Here is a 23,961-nt window from a genome sequence, read left to right as displayed (position 1 = left end):
ATGTGTATATATAGATGCATATAAATGTACATGACACATTTTATATACACCAATCTACACAATATACGCCTAAAGATAGACATATAATACAGACATTTTGGAATAGCAGTAAAACTAGCTGGTTTTAAAATAACAAGAATTTTAGAAGCTATGCTGAATATAAATAATAACTATTAACATGGAACACTAGCATTAAAATTTGTTACTATCCAAACAGAAAGAGAGAAATTTCTTCTAAATATTAAAATTGTGATGATGTTTTTTCATTTAATTCTGGTACAGTGAACCTAAAGATATTTTCTGTCTGGCCATATTACAAAGCTCTTTTTCTTCCCACAGAACACATACATGGATATAAATAAAGCTGCAGGCTTTCAACTATCATTCCAGAAAACATGACTATGCAACAATTCTTTTAAAATATTAACAAAAATAGAAGATATGTACTGTTGGGAACAGAGTTTTTCTCCTATAGTATAAACCTTCCCAATGTTCCCAGTAAAGTGCTTATATTGTAAACAGATCAAAAGTTAAGAATATCATCCTGAAATATCACTCAAGGTCCCTTGAAGCTGCCCAACATTGGTATTCCATCTGGATGCTATTTAATGAGCCAAACGTGTTCCTTTGGTAATCAGATAGCCTCAGGTGAAGTACAGGCAGGTTGATTTCATTAGGAATGGTTCTGAACCTTCTGTTCAGAATTACAAGTTTTCTTCTTTTGCGGGACAGGTCTTTGTTCCCCTTGAATAGTAGAGATACCTGCAAGGGGGAGGGTGTAGGGATGGAAGGGTGGAGACGGGGAGATGGTAAGAAATACACAGTTAGTATGTGTTGGAAGTAAGAATTCCCCACTGTTTACAGTCACCAGGTATGAAATCAATCTTTCTGCAATCAGCAGAAAGCTGGTGTACAAGGGTGATGTAGAAGCCAAGGAAACTCAGAAGTCTATCAAAAGAAATGTTTTACATCACGGTTTACAACAGAGTTTGATGCAGAAATCTTCAGGTGAAATTCTATCATTTGCAATACACACAGGGAATTAATTTGTCTAATGATCCTCTAGCACAAGATTTATGAACTAGTCTGCATAACACACGAATAGAATTAGAGCAGCAAAGATCTCCCACAGCTGGTCAATGAGGCCTGAATGCAACATTTGCGGGTCAGCTTTAACTTGTGTAGCTGATGTATATCCAGAGACATCAGCACTATGAAGAGCTACTTCCATTTCTAACATCATTTCTTTCTCCCTTTCTAATTCCTTTCTAGCCTGCAAGAAAAGTAGCACAGAAAGTGATGGAGATGCTTCTGTCAGCTTGTGAACATTTTCTGATAATCAAGTCGTACTTCATTGTTTTGATTATTCTATGAAAATATAATGTAAAGACTTCTTTTCATAATCAGTGCTATGAGAAAGTAAAACAGGTGTTTATTTTTTGTCTCAAAACTCCACAGTCTCCATTCCAAGAGTCACACCTCTTCCAAAATTTTCCCTGGCTACATGTATACAATATGTGTAAGCCAGATATCCAAAGCCCTTTCAAACATTCCTTTATACACATAGTCCCTCAGGAAGCACAATGTTATTTTGATTACTGATGTACTGACAGATATTAAAGTATTCCAGTAACAAGGAAAGGAAAATATAAAAAATATATTTATAGTTTTGCATACACACTTCAACATATGTGGAATCAATCAACCAAAATAGGCTGAAGGCTGACAGCAAACCATCATTCAGCCCCATATATGTCAACAACATAATCCTTAATGGGGCACTGTACCTGCACAAAAAATTGAATCATAAAATGGTTTAGTTTGGAAAGGACCTTTAATCGTCATCTAGTCCAATCCCCCTGCCACAGGCAAGGACAATTTCCACTAGACCAGGTTGCTCAAAGCCCCATCCAAATCTGGCCTTGAACACTGCCAGGAAAGGGCATCTACAACTTCTCAAGAAAACCTGTTCCAGTATTTTACCATTCTCATAGTAAAAAACTTGTTCCTTATGTCCAATCTAAATCTAACCACTTTAAGTTTAAAACCACTGCCCCCTTGTGCTGTCACCTGTGCTGTACCCTGGCAAAAAATATCTCTCCCATCTTTCTTATAAGCCCCCTTTAAGTACTAAAAGGCTGCAATAAGATCTTCCTAGAGCCTTCTGTTCTCCAGGTTGAACAAGTCCAACTCTCTCAGCCTTTCTTCATAGCAGACATGATCCAGCCCTCTGATCGTTTTCTTCAGCCTTCCTTTGGACCCATTCTAATTGGTTCATGTCTTTCTTGTAGTTTCTGGGAATCCAGATGTGGATGCAGTACTCTAGGTGAGATCGCATGAGAGCAGAGTAGAGTGGGGGAATCACCCTCTTTGAACTGCTGGTCACACTTCTTTTGATGCAGCCCAGGTTACAAGTGCTGGCCTCTACATTGCTTGCTCATGTCTGATTTTTCACTCACCAGTATCACCTAGTCTTTTTTGGAAGTGCTGCTCTCAATCTCTTTATCCCTCAGCGTGTATGTGATATAGACTGCAGGGGGAGACTGCACTGATGCAGGTGCAGGACCTTACATTTGGCCTGTTGACCTTCACGCTATTCAACAGAGTACAGAAAATAGTACTCCAGCCTGTCAATGTCTCTCTGCATGGAAACCCTTTGTATGGCCCCAGTTTCTGAACACTGAGGCCAATCTTGTCTTCAATTTCTTCAGAAACTGTCAAATTGTCTTTCACTTAGCCTAAGAGTTCCCAAAATTCCTTTTAACAGCATCTTGCTGTGACATAGAATGTTATTACATTCTTCTCGGTTAAACTGCCTTAGCTGGACCAAACTGTTGAAGACTCAAACAAAATAAAGAAAAATCCCTCCTCAACTCAAAGTGTTTAATTTACAGCAGCTGTATAAGATACTGGTCTGACAGCACAAGCATGATTCCAGACTACAGTGAGCTTTCTGAACCACTGTTAGTAGGAAGGTGCCTTCTCATTTGGCATTATTTGACAAACTTCATCTATGTTTTATACAAGAACTCTGTCAAGCAAACATCTCAGACACACAGAAGTCAGTCTCAAAGTAAATCTTTACCTCAAACTGGTAGGAAGACCTGCATCAGAACTGCAAGAGGAAACCCATCTTATATCAGCCAAACAAGTCTGTGACGACAGATGCTTCTACTCAAAGATGTGAAGCTCACATAAGAATGTCTGAGATCAGGGCATGCGATCTCTGCGAGGGATCGGAGCCATCTGCCTACTGTTGAAAACAGTCATTCTCACAGTCCAAGTGCTGACAGACAGCTTCATAAGTATGCACTTTTTCTACAGTGTGGACTTCAGGCATTTCCACTGTCAGCAGACCACTTAATTTTCTGTATTCATCACTGAACTGTGTCAATGACTTGATAACTACCAGTAAGCCAAAATTCAGGCCAGATTTTAATTTTTTTCCAACAAGAGGTAAAATGCGCGTTTCCACATACCTCTTTGCGAAAGAGAATCTTCAGCTGGGTGAAGGGAGAGGATCTGCATCAATGACAGTCCTATCACAGATTATTTCAGTACTTGCACCAGATGGATCTCTGGATCACTTCTCTCTTCTGCACAAGGCAATGTCATGAAGTACAGCCAGGTTCTATATCTAAGTCCTAATACCTAGCAGGCCTGAAACTAGCCAAATCTAGTCATCTTGATGCTGACTAACTGCTAAAGGGACAAACAGTTTTGGCTACAGCCCCTATAATTCTGATTCACAGGAAAAAATGCCTAAGAAAAAAAGAAAAAAGACTGACTTACTAACCAAAGTGGCAAAAGTTTTCTCATGGAATTGTAAGATCAGGAAAATGCACATCCTTTTTCTGTGTCATGAGATTACTGGCCATCCCTGAAGTGACCAGGACATTCCTGCAAGTTTCTTAAAATCAGTTAGCCATAAGTTTTTCACACCTGGCCATCTGATTTTGACATGCACAGCGGCTAATACCTTAGTATCCAAGTCATACATTTTTCCCAGTTTTAAGTCATTATTTCCCTAGAACTCCACTGTGCTATTAACAGTGCTTCTCCATTTTCTATTTTCTGTAAAAGACTTGGGAAAGGTAGGCCAATACAGCCTCTTAGTGGAAGGATAGCTAACTCAAAAGATGCAATGACTGCTGATCTGTGGGAATAGGGCAGCATTCTTACAGTGCTACACAGATCTTCAGCGGATAGCCATCAGAACTGCAGGTGGCAAGATTGAAGGCTTTTGCAGCCATGGATGTTCAAATAAAATAAAGTACTTTGGCAGACTTTTCTACCTCCCTGGGGAGAAGTACAAGTCAACAGAATGCTGGTGTGACTCTAAAAAACATTGCTGGCCAAAACAATCTTCTTTCCTATATGCAAGATATAAGAAGTAAGAATCAACATAGACAACTATTTGGAAGAAGAAAACAACAGAAAATGCCAATTAACATTAGCAGGAAGTGGTGCCAGAATGGAATAAAAAGTACAGGAGTGTCTTAAATCACCTAGATATCACTAAATAAAAAAAAATACTTAAGATTCCACGAGCACTGGGGCTTTGTACTTTCATCTACTGTCTAGTTTGGTATGTTCTACAACACTAAAAATCGTTATAACTATGCTAAATACAAATGTTAACCCATTAATCATGTAACGCAATTAGAAATGTGTATTAATGGTGAAGAATACATGGATAACATGGTAAGAATTTGTGGATAGAAAATGCTCCATTGATGTATTCCTGTTTCCAAATGATGAGCCCATTGACCATAGACCCAATACAAATGAGGGCTGCCCCAGACAGTCAAAATTCAGAAATTGCTATCATTCCTGAGCCATACTGTCCTTCTGTAAATAATAGCTCAAGCTATTCTTTGAGGGGTTAAACATAGAGCTATCATTAGAGCCAGACTTGACAGTTTTCCTCTCCATGAAATAGCTCTACCTACATGAATGACTGCTTCTCTAATTCTAAAACCACAATAGCAATGGAAAAGACTTCACTGAGCAAAGTTACAAAAATGTGTCAAAATGTTAATATATGCATTTGATTATGAAGGCTGTTTCCTTCTATTCTTACTTGCATTGCAACCATTTTGTTTTTCTACAAAACTAATGTCGAAGCAACATTTCTTTGATTTCTGATAGTTAAAATTATTCATAGTAGTTTGTATAGTGCTATGTTTTGGATTAGTGATGAAAACAGTGTTGACAACACACCAGTGCCTGAGTTATTGCTTAGCAGTATTTATACAGCATGATCGAAGCCTTTTTTGCATTTCACACTGCCTATCAGCGAGTAGGCTTGAGGTGTACAGGAAGCTGGACGGGGACACAGAGGGGACAGCTGACTCTGACGGACTAAAGGCATATTCCATACTGTAGGACAGCAATAAAAGCTGGGGGAAGAAGGAAGGGCGGCAAGGGGGATGTTCCGAATGGTGGCATTTGTCTTCCAAAGTAACAAGTGTGATGGAGCCCTGCTTTGCTGGAATTAGCTAAGCATTTACTTGCTGATGGGAAGCAGCAAATGAATTCTTTGTTTTGCTCTGCTTGCATGTGCAGCTTTTGTTTTACTTATAAAACTGTCTTCATCTCAAGTCACTTTTTACCCTTCTGATTCTCTCCTCCATCCCACTGCAGGGGAGTGAGCAAGTGGCTGTGTTGTGCTGAGCTGCCTACTGGGTTTAAACCATGACAGAGCTACAGCACTCAGCTGAACGTAACTCCTGTCTCTGACCACTGCTATTTTTTTATTTACAACTAATGTTTTTTGATGTAACTGTGTTTCTACTTGGATCAAGTCTCTTAATACAATTTATTAAAAATAGATTTCTGCATCAATTTTGATATTACATGTCTACATCAATATAAAACCCTGATGAACGTTTGAAAACAGTATCCCTTGTCCTATTTATAAGTAGGCTCAAAATCAAGGATCTTGCCTTTCATGCAGTGTAATATTAAACCAGAAGGAGAAAAAAAAAGAGAGTGGCATAAGGGATGTGAACAGAATAATTTTTAAACATTACAGAGGTATTTTTATGCATGTTTACCAAATTTCTGTGTAAATAAGTAATACAATTGGACTGCTAAATAATTTTAGGAGATTAGTGATATATGGGCACAAGTTGATAATTCAAGATAAAGCTGAGGGTCATTATCCTCAGCTGGTCATTAATGCCCATGAAATGACTGGAATTGAGGTATTAATTACTATTATAATGAAGATGGGGAAGAAAAAAAGCAGCATGACATTTTCCTTATGAAGCTGACTCAGTTTCTAAAGAATTTGTGTTTCGGCACCCAAACAAGTTGCTTGAATCATTTTTTACCCTTTCTACACTTTATTCATCCTATGACAAGTTTCATGTCATCACCTCACTTAAGGTTTGGTTTCCCATCTTATATTCCTTGCACAGGAAGAGCAACAGCAATGGGAAGGAAAGACAATGCACACAAATTCCCCAAAATAGAAAATGAACAAAAAATGTTTTCAGAATGTTTTCTCTACGAAGTGTGCTACACAGAGGTAGCAGACTGCATTATTATGCTATACATTATCTAGCTGCTTATGCTGCATTTAGCAGTGTTTTTAGCAACAGCATGCGTCCATAGGAGCTATGTAATTCTTTCTTCAAAACAGATTCATCCTGTAGCTTTACAACATATGGAACTGATACTCTTAAGTCAACTTCATAAGAAATTATGAAGACTGCAGCACTAAAATAAAGAAACACCTTTAAAAGCTTGCAACTTCGCAAATCAAGTTTGTGCGTTCTCAGGACTTTTGAGCCTTTGAAGACTCGGGTTGCTTTTTTTTCCTCATAGTTCTATTAGAAGAGCTAGAAACTTATTATGCGCAGACAGGAAGGCAACTTGTTTCCTGCTAGAAACACCATAATTCTGATTCCACTGTGAAAGATTCACACATGCCTCATCATTACAACTTCCCATCTTTGAACCTGAAAAATCTCAACCTAAACTAAAAGCTTTTTAAAATAAGAAAGTTTAAAAATAGGTGTATTGCCCTATATGTTGCTAAAGCAAACAACATACAGCTATTCACTCCTCCTAGTACTTTTTCCTAATGCTTTTCTCTGAACACGTTTATAAAGGGATGCCAGGAAAACTACAGGATGCAGAGTTTCTGCTGGAAAATTTGCAGTTGCTTCTGAAATGCTTCACTGTGTACAAAGGAGAGGAAGTAGAGCAAGGCTCAAAATAGTTTTAGGCAATAATGAATGATTGAATGTTGCTCTGAGGGCTGCAAACCAAATTCTGTTTGGTGGAATAAAACCAGAAAATGGTGAACACTGATAAGTGACTTGCAGTGCAGCTTGAGAGTGATTTGCCTGCTAAGTTGCTTAAGCTGTTTGGATAGTTTGAGGCAAAACCTAATGAAGCATTTCTGCCAGCCAAATGAATCATTCAGTACTGGACAGCTGTCAAAACTGGACTGTTTAGCTATTTGGAGAAAGTGAGAAGCAAAACAAAAAAAAAAGGAGTAAAATTACTTAAGTTCTAAAAGCTCTGAATGGCCGTAAGCAAAGCATATCATAGCAAAAATGGCAAGTCCTCTGGAAATACACAAGTTTTTGCCAGCCAAGGCCAAAGCATGGTCTGTCAATTTTCTGGAAGAAAAGGGAAAATAGTAAGTTATTTGGGAGTAGGTCCTTGTTTAGAATAAAAGCAATGTAATAGTGACAGAGGAACTACGGATATGATGCATCATGGCAGATAATAGGATTCAAAGTATAGTGAAAAATCAAGTTGCTGGTGACAGACCAACAACTGGGTTGCAGTATGGATGTTTGTATCTGCCAGCTAAAGCCAAAACATGCTAGAGTAGTGACATACATGCAGCAGAGTGGGTGAAAGTCTACAGCAACAGCTATTATGTGCACACATTAACAATTCTGAGCAAGAAGAAAAAAAAATCAAATATAGTCAACACACATTTAAACTTCTAAGGAGATTTGTACCTATAAGGAGATTTCACTCCATTCTTTTCACCCACTCTAAAATCAGTTTTGTCTTTGTCGTGGTTTAAGCCTAGCCGGTAACTCAGAACCACACAACTGCTCACTCACTCCCCCCACCCACTTCTTCCTCCCCTGGCTCCTGGAGGGATGGGAGCAGAATCAAAAGAATGTAACTCCCATGGGCTGAGATAGAACAGTACAGTAACTAAGTTATAACACAAACCACTACTGCTACCACCAATAATAATTGATTGATTGATGGCTTGGCAAGCAAAAATTTGGGAAGGGCTTTACCCACGCTTACTAAAGTCATGATGACCAAGGGCATGTGGGATAGGCAAATCTGGTTGAAAAAAAGGTTGCTTAGGCAATCAGGAAGTTTCTGACCAGGACTATCAACTCCTGGAGCAATTTTGAGCAACTGGACCAATAGTAATAATGATAAGGGAAATAACAAGGGAAGAGAATACAACCGCTCACCACCCACTGACTGATAGCCAGCCCGACCTGAGCAGTGATCTAGACCTGCTGGGTAACTGCCTGCAGCTTATATACTGGGCATGACATGCTATGGTATGGAATACCTCTTTGGCTGGGTTGGGTCAGGTGTCCTGTCTCTGTTTCCCCCCTGCTTCCCCTCCTCCCTGACAGAGCATGAGACTCAGTAAGTCCTTGGTCAGGGTAAACATTACTGAGCAGCAACTAAAAACATCAGTGCTATTAGTGTGGTTCCCATGCTGAAAGTCAAAAACAGCACTGGAACACAGGAGGAAAATGACTGCTACTGCTGAACCCAGAATACTTTGCTACAAAGCTCATGAATAAAGCACAAATCAGCACTGACTGTGGATAACAGTGCTGCTGAAGAAGTTGCATGACTTGGGAAACACAGTGTGAATTTCAATGTTCCTATGCTCCTGGGAAAATCAAATATGTAGCACATCCACCATTATGAAGAAGGATGCTAACTGTTCACTGGCTTTCTCCACACTCTATGTATGAGTGGGAATGTGCTGCTTGCTGCTTTCTTCCATTCCCTTCTGCAGGACAAACATAGCATAGAGAAGAACACCTTATCACAGAAGAACATACTGTCATCCCATGTAGCTATAAAGAGCATTCTCTTAAGTCTCCTCTAAAATAAATTTTAAAAAATGCAGGAAAATAACTTAAGGCTCTACAGAACAGCTACTCTGCAGGGAATACCAGCACAGCAGAAAAATAAGTAGTCCTGAATAAATCAGGAAAAGCAGAATGTTAGTTATTTTACTACTGTTGGTTTCACACATTTCTGTGGCATTCCTATGTTACAAGTTAAAGTACTAGTCTATTTGTCTGCAATCTTTGAGCATTCTTTATATTTCAGCAACTACATTAACAGCAATAGGACAGGGGGAAATGGAATGAAGCTGAACTAGGGGAAGTTCAGACTGGACAGTAGGAAAAAGTTCTGAAGACCACCTCCTGAGAGGGTGATCAGTCACTGGAACAGGTTCTGCAGGCAAGTAGTCACACCACCAAGCTTGTCAGAGTTCAAGGAGCATCTAGATGACAGTCTTAGTCACATGGTTTAGTTTAAGGCACCTCTGCGAGGAGCAGGGAGTTAAACTCGATGGTCCTTATTGAGTTGCTTCAACTTGAGATACTCTGATTCTATGATTTCCATTAACAAAAACCTTATTTTTATAGCAGCTTGTGTAAAATACTGAAGTCCATATTCAGCATACACCTGATTCATTACAGTTAATTGCAGTAAGATGCTTTTTGCCAGTCTGTGAGGTAAATGCCTATACGACAACAATACATTTATACACTTATAATTAAGACTTGCTAGATCTTGGTGTTAAAAGTGAGAGCTTTTTCTTCTTTTTTTTTCCTCATAAATAGTGTGATATTTCTTCTACAGTACCAAATCTTGGGAGCTTCTGATTAGGATGAAAATTTAAAATCCTTGAAAACACTTACAAACAAATCTGTTAGACCTCACAGCTGCGAAAGTGATTTGTAAACATAATTCAAGTATATCCTAAAGGTTTAAAGGGTGAATTATTATTTTATTGTGAGAGTGGTTAATCATGATTTTTCAATACTTACAGCAGGCAGCAAGACATTTGTAAGCTGGAATTCCAATTGTGAGAAGGAATAAAAATATATATAATAAATAAAAATATTCGGGCTAATATTTGAAACTAATCAAGCTAGAGTGAATCCATACTGAAAAGTCTGCAAAGAGAATAACTAAAAAATGCCACTAAGGCACCAGGAACTATAAATTCTTATCTGTAGTGGGGGGATTGGAGGGTGGTGAATGTTTGTTTATTTGTTTTAGAAAACCTAATTGCACTCTCATAGACTTTAAAATATTGATTACTACAAAGACAAGGAACAGACTTACTTAATGGAAGTAGTGAACTTTTTTGCTCTAAGGAATATCTGAGACAATAAATACTATCAGGTAAAAAGAATGAGAAATCCTAAACTACTGTTGTGGACATATATTTTCTTGTATTCCTCAGAGGTTTCCTGCAATAAAGATATACCATCTCCTGGATGGTTTAAGGGAAACGTGAGGAAATTGCTGCCAAACTTGTACTGCTATCATCTGAGTGAAGAAAACAGATGTGACAAAACCCCCATGCCTAGATTAGCTAATATGTCCATACACCTATGTATTACAATAAACCATGTATTGTACTAAGTTTAAGGTGAAATTGCAATCATGCGAACAGGTAGATGACACCTTTGGTTTTAGCACATCATAATTAACATTATATTTGTAATGAACAGACTCACCTGTTAGAGAAATTGTAATAACCACTTTCCTCTAGAACCTCCTCAATTAGAGTCTACAAGATAGAAGAAATTAATTTCAGTAAATGGTCTTTATTAAAAGTAATAAATTAATACACACAGCAGTATCTATGGGTTACCTGCAACTGTTCATATGTCATCCCTTCTGCTACATCAGAAACACCAATACCTAAAAATAAAAGACAATTAATGCTATACTGGTGAATTGGGAGCTTATGATCCTTTATTAGTTTCTTAGCAATTCCACTATAATGATCATGACAAGTGAGATGTTTGATCATCATCAGCTTATTCCACTGACCACAATGACCCCTGCAGCTTATGGCATGATGTGAACATTTGAGGCTCACAATAGTATCATATTATGAAAGAGTTCTGACTGGTGGAAAATATTTTAAATACTTAATGAAGCAGAACCCAGAAATGCAAGTTTCTTATTCTTCTACACTTTCAATTTATTATGCAAAGGGCACAGAACCAGCAGCAGTTTGTGAGGGTGAAGTATTCTTTGCAGGTTAAGAGATTCAAAAATTATAGACACTGTGCACCTGAACACGTTGCATTGTTGTCTCTGGAAATAAAATTAAACTTGTATTTTAAGTGATTGTTAGGGACTCATTTCCTACGCAAATATCACCCTAGACACATAGTATTATTTCTGAGTTTTGTAATAAGCTGTGGAACAGATACACTGATTTCAACACAAAGACCAGCAAAATGCAAGTTTCTCACAGCTCTTTCTGGCACCACTGTTTGTAATGTTACTATGTTCTCTAGTCTGTAGATTGTAACATAGCTTTGCCTATGTTTATAAGAATGGAAATGGCACAAATACCAAAACACTGGCTGCACATTTCCCTTATGTCCATTGTACAAAGAAATATATGATTAAACATAAATATAAAAACCTCTGAACTAAGGATTGTGATTCCCCATCATGGATGATGCCAGTGATGGTATGTTTGATTCAAGATGGAGTTCATGATTTGTCACACTAAGTATCATTAGTCCAAAGTATATTTGATACTATTTATTTTCTAAAGTATAAATATACATGCTTTCCATTATACAGATGTGGTATAGCATTTATAATTTCTCTCCTCGAGACTTCAGGGCTTTATTGCAAACATGACAGAGGACAATATAGGTTTTAAATAGAGTTTGTTTAAAAGCCATGTGCAAGGCTTTGTTTTGGAATGTATTCTGGAATTCTAAGCATAACATTTTCACTTGGAAACATTTCTACTGATATTCATGGATGAATCATGTGTTATTTCATCTTTGATATGTCCTTGTAATTCCAAAGTATACTCTTTCATATTGGGAGAATGTTCTATCAGTTGTAAACTAAATAACTTACCAGGAATTAAACAACAAGATAACCAACCAACCAAAAACCTTCGATACTGGAAGGACAGTTAACTTTACTGTCTTCAAAGACAGAAAGACAGATCTTACAGTAGCAATTCCTTCTGCTTTGATACCATACACTTTATTAGACATACATATGCCACTATAGAGGTTTTGATGCTTTCTTTACCTTTTCTATCATCTGAGAGCAATGCATTTCCACCTGAAGAGGGAGGTACCATGTGCCAATCTGCTGTGAAGAAGTTAGGCTCAATCAGTTCAGGAGAACCTTGTAGCAGCTGGGGAAAGGTTAAAAAAAAATAAATAATAATAACAAAAAAAAATTAAAGAACACCTGAAATCTCCACCCTTCCTGTTTGCCAAGAATTTCAGACTTTTATGAGGCAGTTCACCCTTTCCAGTGGAATCAGAAGTCAAATGAGATTTCAATACTTTTTGATTAGTGAAACAGTGGTGAGCACAATTATGAATGTCCTACCTTCTCCCCAGAAACACTGACTTAACGTTGAAAGCTGCCAATCTGCACATAATATAAAGCACTGAATTTTTTTATCTGAATAAAATGTCATAAACTATGTATTTGCATTAAGATAAACAAGTGTATTCCATTGAACTTACAAGAGAAACAGCTGATGACTCCACTTTTCAGAACTGGGGCTTCAAGTGAAATTGAACACAGTACATATTCACATGGTATCATGCCCATTAGAGGGATCCCACACTTTTGAAACCCAAAAGTCAGTTCAGCTACTGGATTATGTAAACAAGAAATCTGACATTAAACTTAAAAACATCTAGTTTTGAAAATATCCACTGGTAACAACTCTGACATGAAAATATCTTTGTGGGCAGGAGAGAAATTCTAGCTTTGCATTCCTGCAACATGTTAACACTTTTACAGTTACAGAAACAGAAGAGTATCTGTTGTTGGAAGACCTTAGACCTTTATCCCACCACCAATCAGTGGAGGAATCTTTTTGTCTGTTATTCTAGCTAAATTTTCTAATTCAACAAAGTTAAAAACCCATCACTTTAAAATTTTATTTGCAGAAATTACACAACCGCATAACAACACCTCCCAGAATAGTTCTACCTAATTCTTTTCTCTATTTAGATTCTTCCTATTACCTCCCAATGACATCAATGTTACCAAACATATTTATGGCGGTGATTTTGGTAAAATATATACCACTTATTCACTGATGCTTATCAATTCCCCATCTTTCTAACTGCACTTTTTGTTGCTTCTTTCTATTAATAGTTTCTATAACTATTTCCTTCAAGGCAAAAATACCCAGAATTGCATTCAGCATTTCAAACACCTTCAGTTTACTACCATTTACTTTTCAAACTGCCTATTTCTTCCCTTTTCTTCAGGTTTAACTTCAATAGTTTTGAAGGCAATGCAATTTTCAGTTAATAACATTTATATATAAATAGGGCATATATAAATACATTTCTGGGCATTTGAAAAAAGCATTAATTTTATAATAAACACTGTCTATTTCTTAACAAATTTTGGGACATCCTTTCCTGAAAACATCAGTTTAATACACAATTAACAAAGATTTCCTCGGATTTAATGTTATGGCTGAAATACAGAAATTGTTTAATGTAAATCCCAGCTTAATTTACAGGACAGCAAACTGGCATGAAATCTGTGGCTCCAAGAGAGAAATCTTTAACAATCTTTCAAATGTACTACCAATGTAAACCAACGTAAACACTAAATAGCCACCTTCCATGGAGCTTAAGCACCTCAGATTAGTTATTACAAAAGGACAGGAAGGATATAGCATTTGGGGTCAGTCCATCGTGTAGCAAACAGTGATAGTTCCACAATTCAGTGCAAGTGGGTGACAATCAGATTACACAGGGGCATTATGTGAGTGATAAGAAATCATCTTTAACATCATATTTTAGGTACTGCAACATATCTAATAACTGTTTTGTCATCAATTCAAAACTGAAGTATCTTAGCTTCACAGGACACAGATGCTGAGGATGTCATTTTCATACCTTCTGCTAACTACAGTCTTCTTGGGAGATTTTGAAGGAACATTTAGAAATTCTAATATTTTTGTTAGATCTTTCTCTGCTGAAAGCATCCAGCATTTCATTGGAAAACATTCAGGCATGTCTCTTCAGTCATGCCATTCTTGCAAATCTGCACTACTTTTGAACGGATGACACTAAACTGTTGCTGACACACTATGCAACAAGAGAACAAGGTATGCTATATTCAAGACACTCTGGGACAGTGCTTTCTTAAAATTCCTAGTTTGAGTAGGAATACATTCCAAAACAGAAACTAATAAGAAATTAGGAAGAATTTACATAATCTCTTTTGGCTTTTGCCACAAAACCATTTTCTTTCCTCTTCTCTTTTTAAGCTCCCATGAGATGAAGTCTGGGTTTGCATATTAGCAGCTAGTATGTCCTTTCCATTTACAAAAAAAATGTTTTAATGATAAGACATAAACTTTAAACCAATCTGCAGAAACTTTTTAATAAAGCTCCCATATTTTCCAAATAAAGGATAGATGGGGAATATTCCAAATATTTCCTTTTAAAAATGGAATCTCACACGTTCTGACATTAATATCAATAGCTTAATTCAAATAGAGGAAGAGACAAAGTCGACCACAGGTTGTTGGTGTACCTTTTTCATTTCTGATTTCAGATTACCAGGATTGCTCTGCTGACTGAAGAGGGACTTCTTGAATCTTTCAATGATTCTTCTTTTCAGGTTGTATTGCAAAGCTGGAGGAAGCTATATGAAACAAAGAAACAGAAGTTTTCACCGTTTAGTTATACCTGACATAAATATGACATAATAAGCAGGAACTGGAAGAAAAGAGTAGATACAAAAAGAAACATTGATATTTAATAGCATGGTGATAAACAACAGTACAAGACTTGATTTAGGGGTGCATCATAATAGCGTTCCTTAGTTTGCCCATTCTATTAGGTTTGGCATATCATGTAACTCAGTCCCTCTAGCCTTGGAAGTAAAAAACATAAGTTGAAGAGAGGTAATACTACATTTGTCTCCCTGAGCAAAGTGCTACCATCTGAGACATTTTCCTGCAGATGAAGGTCATGAAACATTAGATCAGATTTCATGTTGACTATAATGAGTGACTCCAGATGAAATTAATAGAAATTCAAGCAGCTCAGACCTTCATTCAACGTGTGCAGAACAGCTTCAAAAGGGTCTTTTAAGGTCCTTATGTACATATTAACACAATATGTCTCTTTTGCTAGAAGCTTCCCATAGGAGGTAATTTACATTTCACTTGTTTATAAAGCAAAACGGATTTTATATATTTTTTCTCTTGTGGGTTGTTGTTTTGGGGTTTTTCTTTTGGTTGAAAAAGTACACATCTTTCCAGATTTTTACGGAAGAAAAGCACAAATCATACTTTGTATTTTAGAGTCTTCAATAGAGAATTCAAAGGAGATCTTCTCCTTTGCTCTTTTAAAACCATATTTATGCTCCAACTGTAAATGTAAAGCTCCAACTGCTGGTCACTACAGTGACATCAACTCAGTCTGATAAAAATTCTATGGCATGTACTACCCTTTTGGAAGGCTCTCCTATGCTGTTTCTGTATAGTTGCTTATAGCTGCAGACAGTGTTTGTAGAATTTTCTACCATTCAGTATACACTTTATAACCACATAATTGACGTAAATTCACAAACTGCCACTCCACTGAATTCAAGAAGCTTTTCAATTACTAAGGAAAGGTTTGACCACTAAGGATTCACATTCAAGCACTATCACAGAAGATATTATAGAGATTTTTTTCCCACTGGAACAAATTACTGCTGTTAGTCAGTTATAAATCTAAAACAGCTATATTGGTCTCACAGGAGTCTTGATTTGCTCTGACAAATCAGAGATTAAGGTTACATCCTAAGCATAAAAGATGTAATCAGATAGCTGGTTTCACACAAGGTTTTGTTATAGATATATACTCCTCTCTTTTCACACATATAAGGCCTTACACATATGTATTAAATCAAATGCTGAATGTTCCTTTGCCTATAAATGAGTGACAAAAATGATGCCTTAGAAAAGGCCTGTGAGATACTCTGTAGACTACAAGCCACTGCAATGGACTGTGTGCAATTGATGTACCATGGGCAAACTGAGCTATACTGAAGCAAAAGTGGTAAAGAACAAGTCCACTGCTTGAGAAACTCAGAGTTGCCTCAGGCACTAGTGCTCAACTTCAGCTTTCGTTTTAATGAAATCAGATATCAAATTAGTTAAAATAGAAATAAATAAACTTTTTAAAAGCCAAGGATTTATATAATGCTTTTTTGCTTTTTTAAAAGCTTTCTCTTACATTGTTTTCCAGAGATCATTCTGCCTCTTGTTCCCATGGAAACTGAATTGGGAAGGCTGCTGTCAGCCAAGAACTAGGCAAGAACAGGCAAGACCTCTCCCTTGTAAACTTCAGTTTAGAACTGTCAGCTGAAATACATAACAGAGCTTTAGAAAACAGCTATGTATTCTAAAAAATATTCTAGCTTAGCACATAAACCAAGTACAAGAGAAGCACATAGTACACAGTGAACAAGTACAGTATAGATCCTGGTTCCTCTGCCTTCCAGTTCTAAAACCAACTGCATCTGACACCAAAAGCATCAAAGTTGTTACTACTGCTTCAGTGGTCAATTCTGAGTGAGTCTTTGAGTTGCTGTTCATTCTCAGTTATTCTCATCCACATTATGATATTTTGTACTAATTAGTAGGCCACTTGAGAAAACCTTCTTCCACAGAGAGGATAGGTTCACTAATGTGTATTTTGAACACATCCCTAACAGCATGTAAAGACAGAATTGTCTAAGTTCTGTTAGCAGGGGAAGGAGATAATTTCCAGTTATTTTAAATAGCAATTGTTTTCTCTATTCTCATATTACCTGTTTTGACAAGCTTGTCAGTTAAAAAAAAAGACATGTAAAACTCTCCCAAGTTCTGTTTATGCTATTCTGTTCTAAACAAAAACAAATTTGGCTCAGCAGTTTGAAAACCCCTGAGGGGTTTTTCCCCTGTGTGAAACATCACTTTCCAAGTAGAAACACTTAATTTTGGAAAACAAAAAGATGCTTATTTAACTATAGCAAATTTTGCAAGTAATATGTTCAGGATTTGAACTATTGCACTAGAAATCCCAAGAAATTACCGCTGTTTATTTATAATAAAAACATGATTTAGAAGCTATTTAGAAATTATTGCTATAGAGAAGAGCGTTTTATGTATTCTCCATGTCAGGATATGGTGCTAAGTCACTTAAAATATTCATATTGTTGGCATGACAGAATGTTGTAAAAATAATTTATTGTACAATCCATTTTTCTGAAGTGAGCCAATGATTTTCATATGACTCAATTATTGCCATCCTCCACATACTAATATTCAAGGTTAGTCTTTATTTAAATGATATATTTTTAAAGTATCCTGCCATCTGCAAAAATGTCAAGTTCTGTTGTTTTTACAGAACAGTGACTAAATTAGCAGCACTTTGCAGTACCATTATTTTGACAACAGCAAATAACTAAAAAGTATAGAATGTCAGAAGCAATAGTAATGCATACTTGAGTGATGAAGATGATTTTGTGCAGCTGAATAAGAATCTGCTGAACAGGGTCACTGATCTGACGCACCTTCCTTTGTGATACAGCAATTCTTGCTGATGCTGTAGATGACAACAGTAAAAGCAGGAGGACAGCTCATTTAATTGCCTTAATATATTAATAGTGTACACTGTTGAAAACCTGTAGATGTAAATAGTAAGTTTTAATGCATGACTGGTTTTTCCAATAGTGTTGGAACAAAGAAAAGGATAATCTAAAATCTTGAAAGATTAGACAGTGTAATCGATAATGTGTTTCAAAAGAAAATCCCTTTCCCTGACTCATTTGTAAGTTACTCTAAGAGAAAAGAAGTATTAGTATACTTCACTAATCGTAAAATTTTTCACACATTTATTAAAAAAATTAAAGATATGATAAACAGAATTTTCTTATTTTAACTGGGGTTTCTTTTTACACAGACTAAACCACATGATATTTATTTTTTCTATATTTTGATATTATGAAATTTATTTTAATTTTACCCCAAGAATTGCAAGAAAATGTCTAATGTGGACTATTTGGAGAAAAATTTAGAAAAATGTGATTTCATGTTGCTATATAGAGATATGTGTTGCTTTATCAAACCTAGTTTTTGTTTCCAGCATCTAGCAAGAGCGTATTATTGAAAAAAACCTTAAGAAAATATGCAAGAACCTATGAATCTCCTGGGTCTTCTTTACACCAGAAAATCATTTGTTTCCATGTTGCAGACTACTCCGTGATCAAAATGACACCATCATAAAACTTTTAATGACATTTCTCATGTTTAGAACAAAAGAATATCTTTGCTAAGCAAAGAATAATAATGTAAAAATTCATCTCCCTATGAAGGAACAGAATAGACAGTTGCCCTCTATTACAGACTGCATATCATTTTTCTTGTAAATCCCATAAAAATCATACAATCATGGAATGGTTTGGGTTGGAAGGGTTTTTTAAGGCCATCCAGTTCCAACACTGCCATGGCCAGGGACACCTCCCACTAAACAAGGTTCCCCAGCCTGGCCTCAAACAATGCTAGGGATGGGGCAGCCACAGCTTCTCTGGGCAACCTGTGCCAGGGCCTCACCACCCTCACAGGGAAGAGTATTTCTAATATCTAATCTAATCTAAATCTACCATCTTTCAGTACAAAGCCATTAACCCTTGTCCTAGCACTAATTGCTCTATAAATAGTACTGTTGATCTGTAAATATAAAGGAAAAGTGGCATTTTAAAACTTTTAAATGCAAAGCTAGTTAGGTATTGACATATAAATGCAGGATGTTAAGCACACCACAAAAGGAGGTGCAAACCAGAAAATATAAACACAGAAGAAATTCCCATGTACACAAGCGTGTAATTATAAGCTATGCACATAAGCACTGTACATAATGAAAATGTTATCCCACTCCCCTCTCCCCCCTCCACCATATTATATGGGATATAAAGGTGGTCTGTCTGAAGAAAAAAAAAAGACTAAACAAATTTAGAAATTAAATAATTTGTTGTATCAAAACCTACTGTGTTTCTGAATATATCTCCATATCATTTCTATAAGCATTAACAATTTAAGTAGACTTGTACACTAGACTGACCAGAAAATTAACTATTCCTTGACTAATGACTAAAACACAATCACGGAAATCCACACTAAAAAAGAATTGATGGTTTGAGAAAATAATTTTGCTAGAAGTTGCTTCTAATATTTTCTTCTTAAACAGATACTCAAAAAGCCTTTTTTATCACATTGTATTTGAATAATTCCTTTAGCTCTTACCTAACAACACACATAATACATACTTATACACAAATTCACAGTGCACACACAGACTTATATTTTAGTGCTTGCTATTTAACCAGGTATTCAAATGTGATCTTTGCTAACAAGCAACCATTATACCCAATGGCAATGATACTACATTTTGTAGTACAAACTCTGAAGTAAAGAACAGAGTCAGATTGGAATTAAAATGAGCAATAGTACTTTAGAATTAAGAATATGGCAGTACTTCAGACATTTAGCCTTCCTCATGTAATTTTTATTAGATAATTGTTTATAATTTATTTAGATAAGTGTGAGCTAATTATCATGGCAAGGAGCAAGAATACTGAACTAAAAATAGTGAGTAGGTGTAAACCTGCTCCTGTAAAGCTGCACTTCCTGTAAAGCTAGACTAACCTCTACCGAGCAAATCCATGTACGTATTTTATGCTTTTCATGTACAAAAGCACTGTGAGAAGTTATGCATGAATAGAAGCTATGCTTCTCCTCTAGCAAAATAAATTTGAAACAAAAATTTTCACTTTTTCATTTACTTCTTTGTGCAAAAATCAGGTTAAATAATCTATCAATCAACTATGTAAAAATATTTGGCTCTTGGGATCAATAATTGACAAAAAAAAGGCTGAAAGTGAAAGTTTGTTTCCCAAACTGAGTAAGTCTGGGACTTATTACAAACTGACATTAAATCAGATATGGTCTTGGTCATCCAGACTTTGAGATAGATACACTTTCCTGCTGTAGGCAGATTTTTTCTTGTAGTACAAGCAGATTTGTGATTAACAGACTGTCTTCTTTTTCTGAAGTGGAACTGCCCTAATATACAAGCTAATAATATCAAATTCCATGTGAGTTTTTTCCAGCCATATGCAATGAGACATTTGAAAAATACTAGCCAAAGGCAGCTTGATAAAAAGCAAAATCTAATTCACTTGACAACCTGAATGAGTGAGCATTGCTTAAAACTTACAAAGCACAATAAACTCAGTACTGATTTGTGATATTGTGGATATTATACCCAGAAGTTTGACTATATTTTGTTAAACAAAGAACATTATGAACTAACTTACTGAACCGAAAAAAAGAAAACAAAACAAGATAAATTGTATTCCATGGAATAATTTTAATTCCAGACATGAGAACAAATAGACAAATACTGCTGATAAGGCTTTAGGAAATTTAATAGAATTAGGATATAAAAGTAAATGTTACATATTTTACAAACCGTGTAGATTTGCAAAATATCATACAGATTTTAAATATAACAATTAAAACAAGCAGACCAGCTTGATTATTATTTACATAGTGTTCCTTGATCATGCTTTGCCTGCTGAGAAAGAGTGTAGAGCCAAAACTAAGTCACATTTTTAAATTTTTATGTGGTAAATCCATCGTTATTTATGATTTTTAATCTTGTGCATTTAAGTCATACACACTGTCAGAGATTAAATAAAAGCTTAGCAGCAGACTGCCACTATAAAACACTTGGTGCATCAGTAAAGAACATAAGTAAACAAAATTGTTTTTCCAAGTTGAGTATTAGATCTGGCAGCTAAGCAAAGAACTTAGGTCCAAGTATTGAACTTCAGCCAGCATCCCTGTATCTGCCTTAAATAGAGTTACCTCTAAACTACACTTCAGAGGCTAATTTAGATCTGTATTCTAAAATTTTCTCATACAGAAATACCTTGAGGTATTATGAGTGTTATATATGTATTTACACACACATAAACTTCTTTTTTTTTTTCCTTTGCAAATTGATCTGGTATCAAGAATGAAAATTCTACAGAGAAAGAGATGAAATCCAAATACCAAAATTAATTAGCCCACAACTGAACTATTATAATTTTTTTTCCTGTTGAATTTCTGTGCTGGCTATTTTAACAGGAAGAGGGACAGTAACAAACTGAAGTGTCTAGGGGCCAACCAGATCTAAGCTGCACTCTCACAGAAAATAGATATAGAACATCTCATCCTTTATCTCAGAGACACAGATTTATGGTTGAGTCAGTAAGATAATGACATTATTGCTACTTCTGAGTTTCCTCTCAATAATCAGTAAGAGGAAACGAAGTCTTGCATTTAATCTGAGCCACTTAAGGAAGAATTTACGTTGGTCTTTCTGCTCATGACAACAGTGGAAGCCATGCTGTAATAATCTAAGATATTATATGCCACAGGAAGAACTATTTTGATTTAGCTTTTCCTCATTTTCACCTCTCCACCAACTGTTTTAACACTGCTATATTTAATCCCAAAATAAATACTATGGTCTTGCTGTTACAACCTAGGAACCTTCAGTTTTTGTTAAGACATTGATGAAAACTTTACTTCCTTGGCATATTACCTTTTTTACTGCTCCCTGTTCTATGGTATTTGACTTCTCTTTTGCTGTCAATAGTTTGTATTATAAAACAAATGTGAATAAATGAGTGCCTTTTTCTTTCTTTTTTTCTGAATAAAAATATGTTTAGAATTATATCAGCAAACAAAAGGACCAACAAGAACATAATACGGATTTCCCTGTTATTCACTGTATAAGCTTTCTCTCTTTTCTAATATGATAGCAACAATTGGACTTACCAGTCTGGGAGGTCCAGATGTAATGTCTACTTGTAGTGTCTATGTGCTTCAAAGACAGCTATTGACCAAATGTTCAGCTAGGAACTTAGGAGTTCCCATAAAGCTCATATACTCCAGACCACTCAATAATTATATATTTTCTTAAATAAAAAAGTATAGCATTATTTGGGGAATGAGGGCATGTGTGTGTGAATAGGCTGGTGAGGACTTGATCAAAACTTTTAACAGTTTTACCTATTACTGACATAAGGTACCAGATTTGATCAGATTACCCACAGGCCTAAAAACATTAACAAAGGCCAAGGTGTTTGTCACAGATCATTATAGCTCTGATATTTTAAAGCTGGATAGTGGATTTAAACTATGTGTTAGTACTATAATGGCACTCTTCAGTAAACAGCACTGAAAATAGTGGAGAGTGGACAGCATATATAGGGATTTCCCTGTATTATGAAATATTCCTTTCATAAGAGAAATTCCCATTGCATTCCACAGAAGTTTAGCCAGGATAATGACCAAGAAAATGTGGTCTTACTGATTTATTATTGGAGTTCATACTTTTCAAAAAATCCTTAAGGATATATCAGATAACATATTTGTATATGAAATGTAATTATATCCTTTTCCAGCATTTTCAAATATAATTTTTCATATTGCAAAGACTACAACTGGAAGACCATGGAACTGCTACCCAGTCATGAACAAATCCTCTATTTTCTTAGTGTGATTCCTGCACGTGAGCAAAGGCACACTCAAGAGCAGATCAACAGGCAGTATAGTTGAAGAAATAAAAGAGGAGACACTCTATAGATAACAGGAGAATAAGAAAATATGGAAAGAGATAGGTTTAATTTAAGTCAAAGTTTGATTTTGTTGCAAGCACAAAAATTACCTGGTCGCCGTCTTGATCCCAGACCTTCAGTTTCATCTCTAGTATTATTTTAAAAATTTAAAAAATAATTAAAAAAGGTAGTTTTAGTTGTGTTTGGCATCAATGACTGTAGAGGAAATACCAGTGTTCCCTGACTCCTCCTCATGTTTCCTCTAAAGGAAGTCTGTCCAAATTCATTAGTTTTTTACTGTGCATTTTTAAGACTCATAAAGACCAGCCTACTCTATGTGTCCAAAATAGCATGACTTCTACTAAATAAAAATTAGACCCCATTCCTTTTCCTGCTCAGCTTTTAGCTGCAAAGTACAAAAACAGTAGATAGGATTTTAATATCTACAACTCAATAATCCTGAAAACTAAAATAAAATTAATTTGCATTTGTACATGTTTGAGGACATTTAAGTCAAACTATTTTATGGCTGGAAAAAAGATTTTTAAAAAGTAATTATTGTCTAGTAGATAAAAAAAGGGGCAATAATGCATGCAGTAGTAATAGCGTGTGTGCGTGGGGGAAATAATATTACATCATCAGGGCATAAATACCTCAGTGTTTGAAATATAGGTCCAGATGTTTTAATACTAACTTCTGCTCTATACTCTACACAAACATTGTTCCAGCCTGCAGATTTCAACAGCTGAGATGTGGATATAGAAAGATAGAACTGAAAGAACCAGTATTGTGTCCTGATGGATGGCAGCCTCAACAGCCCCAGCATGTCAAGAATTTGTATCTATTTTTAGGCAGTATGGGAAACTAGTTTCAAGGAATAGTTACGAAGAAAGATAAGGAAATAGTTTTGCTGATGTTCATGTGAGCAGCAGAGATAGAATAAAAATAAAATGTGCTTGCTTCAACCCTGAAGCATCAAGAAACCACCATTATTGACTGCAGCAGGACTAAAGCTGG

At 35.9% G+C, this 23,961-nt stretch overlaps 1 protein-coding gene across 1 annotated transcript in view; it reads right to left on the bottom strand.

Moving 5' to 3' along the window:
• Nucleotides 1-255: 255 nt before the first annotated feature.
• The window catches only part of LOC106023548 (serine/threonine-protein kinase Nek10-like), a 43,773-nt gene continuing 20,067 nt past the window's right edge, over nucleotides 256-23,961 (bottom strand). Inside the window, 8 exon segments of the mRNA XM_031052471.2 lie at nucleotides 256-762; nucleotides 10,782-10,834; nucleotides 10,919-10,968; nucleotides 12,340-12,448; nucleotides 14,833-14,943; nucleotides 17,779-17,925; nucleotides 22,832-22,941; nucleotides 23,055-23,092. Of these exon segments, the coding sequence (XP_030908331.2) occupies nucleotides 705-762; nucleotides 10,782-10,834; nucleotides 10,919-10,968; nucleotides 12,340-12,448; nucleotides 14,833-14,943; nucleotides 17,779-17,925; nucleotides 22,832-22,941; nucleotides 23,055-23,092 (676 nt within the window). The 3' untranslated portion in view covers nucleotides 256-704.

This window comes from Melopsittacus undulatus, chromosome 1 (genome assembly GCF_012275295.1).
Source record: "Melopsittacus undulatus isolate bMelUnd1 chromosome 1, bMelUnd1.mat.Z, whole genome shotgun sequence".
NCBI lineage: Eukaryota > Metazoa > Chordata > Aves > Psittaciformes > Psittaculidae > Melopsittacus > Melopsittacus undulatus.
This window is presented reverse-complemented; position numbering and strand designations above follow the sequence as displayed.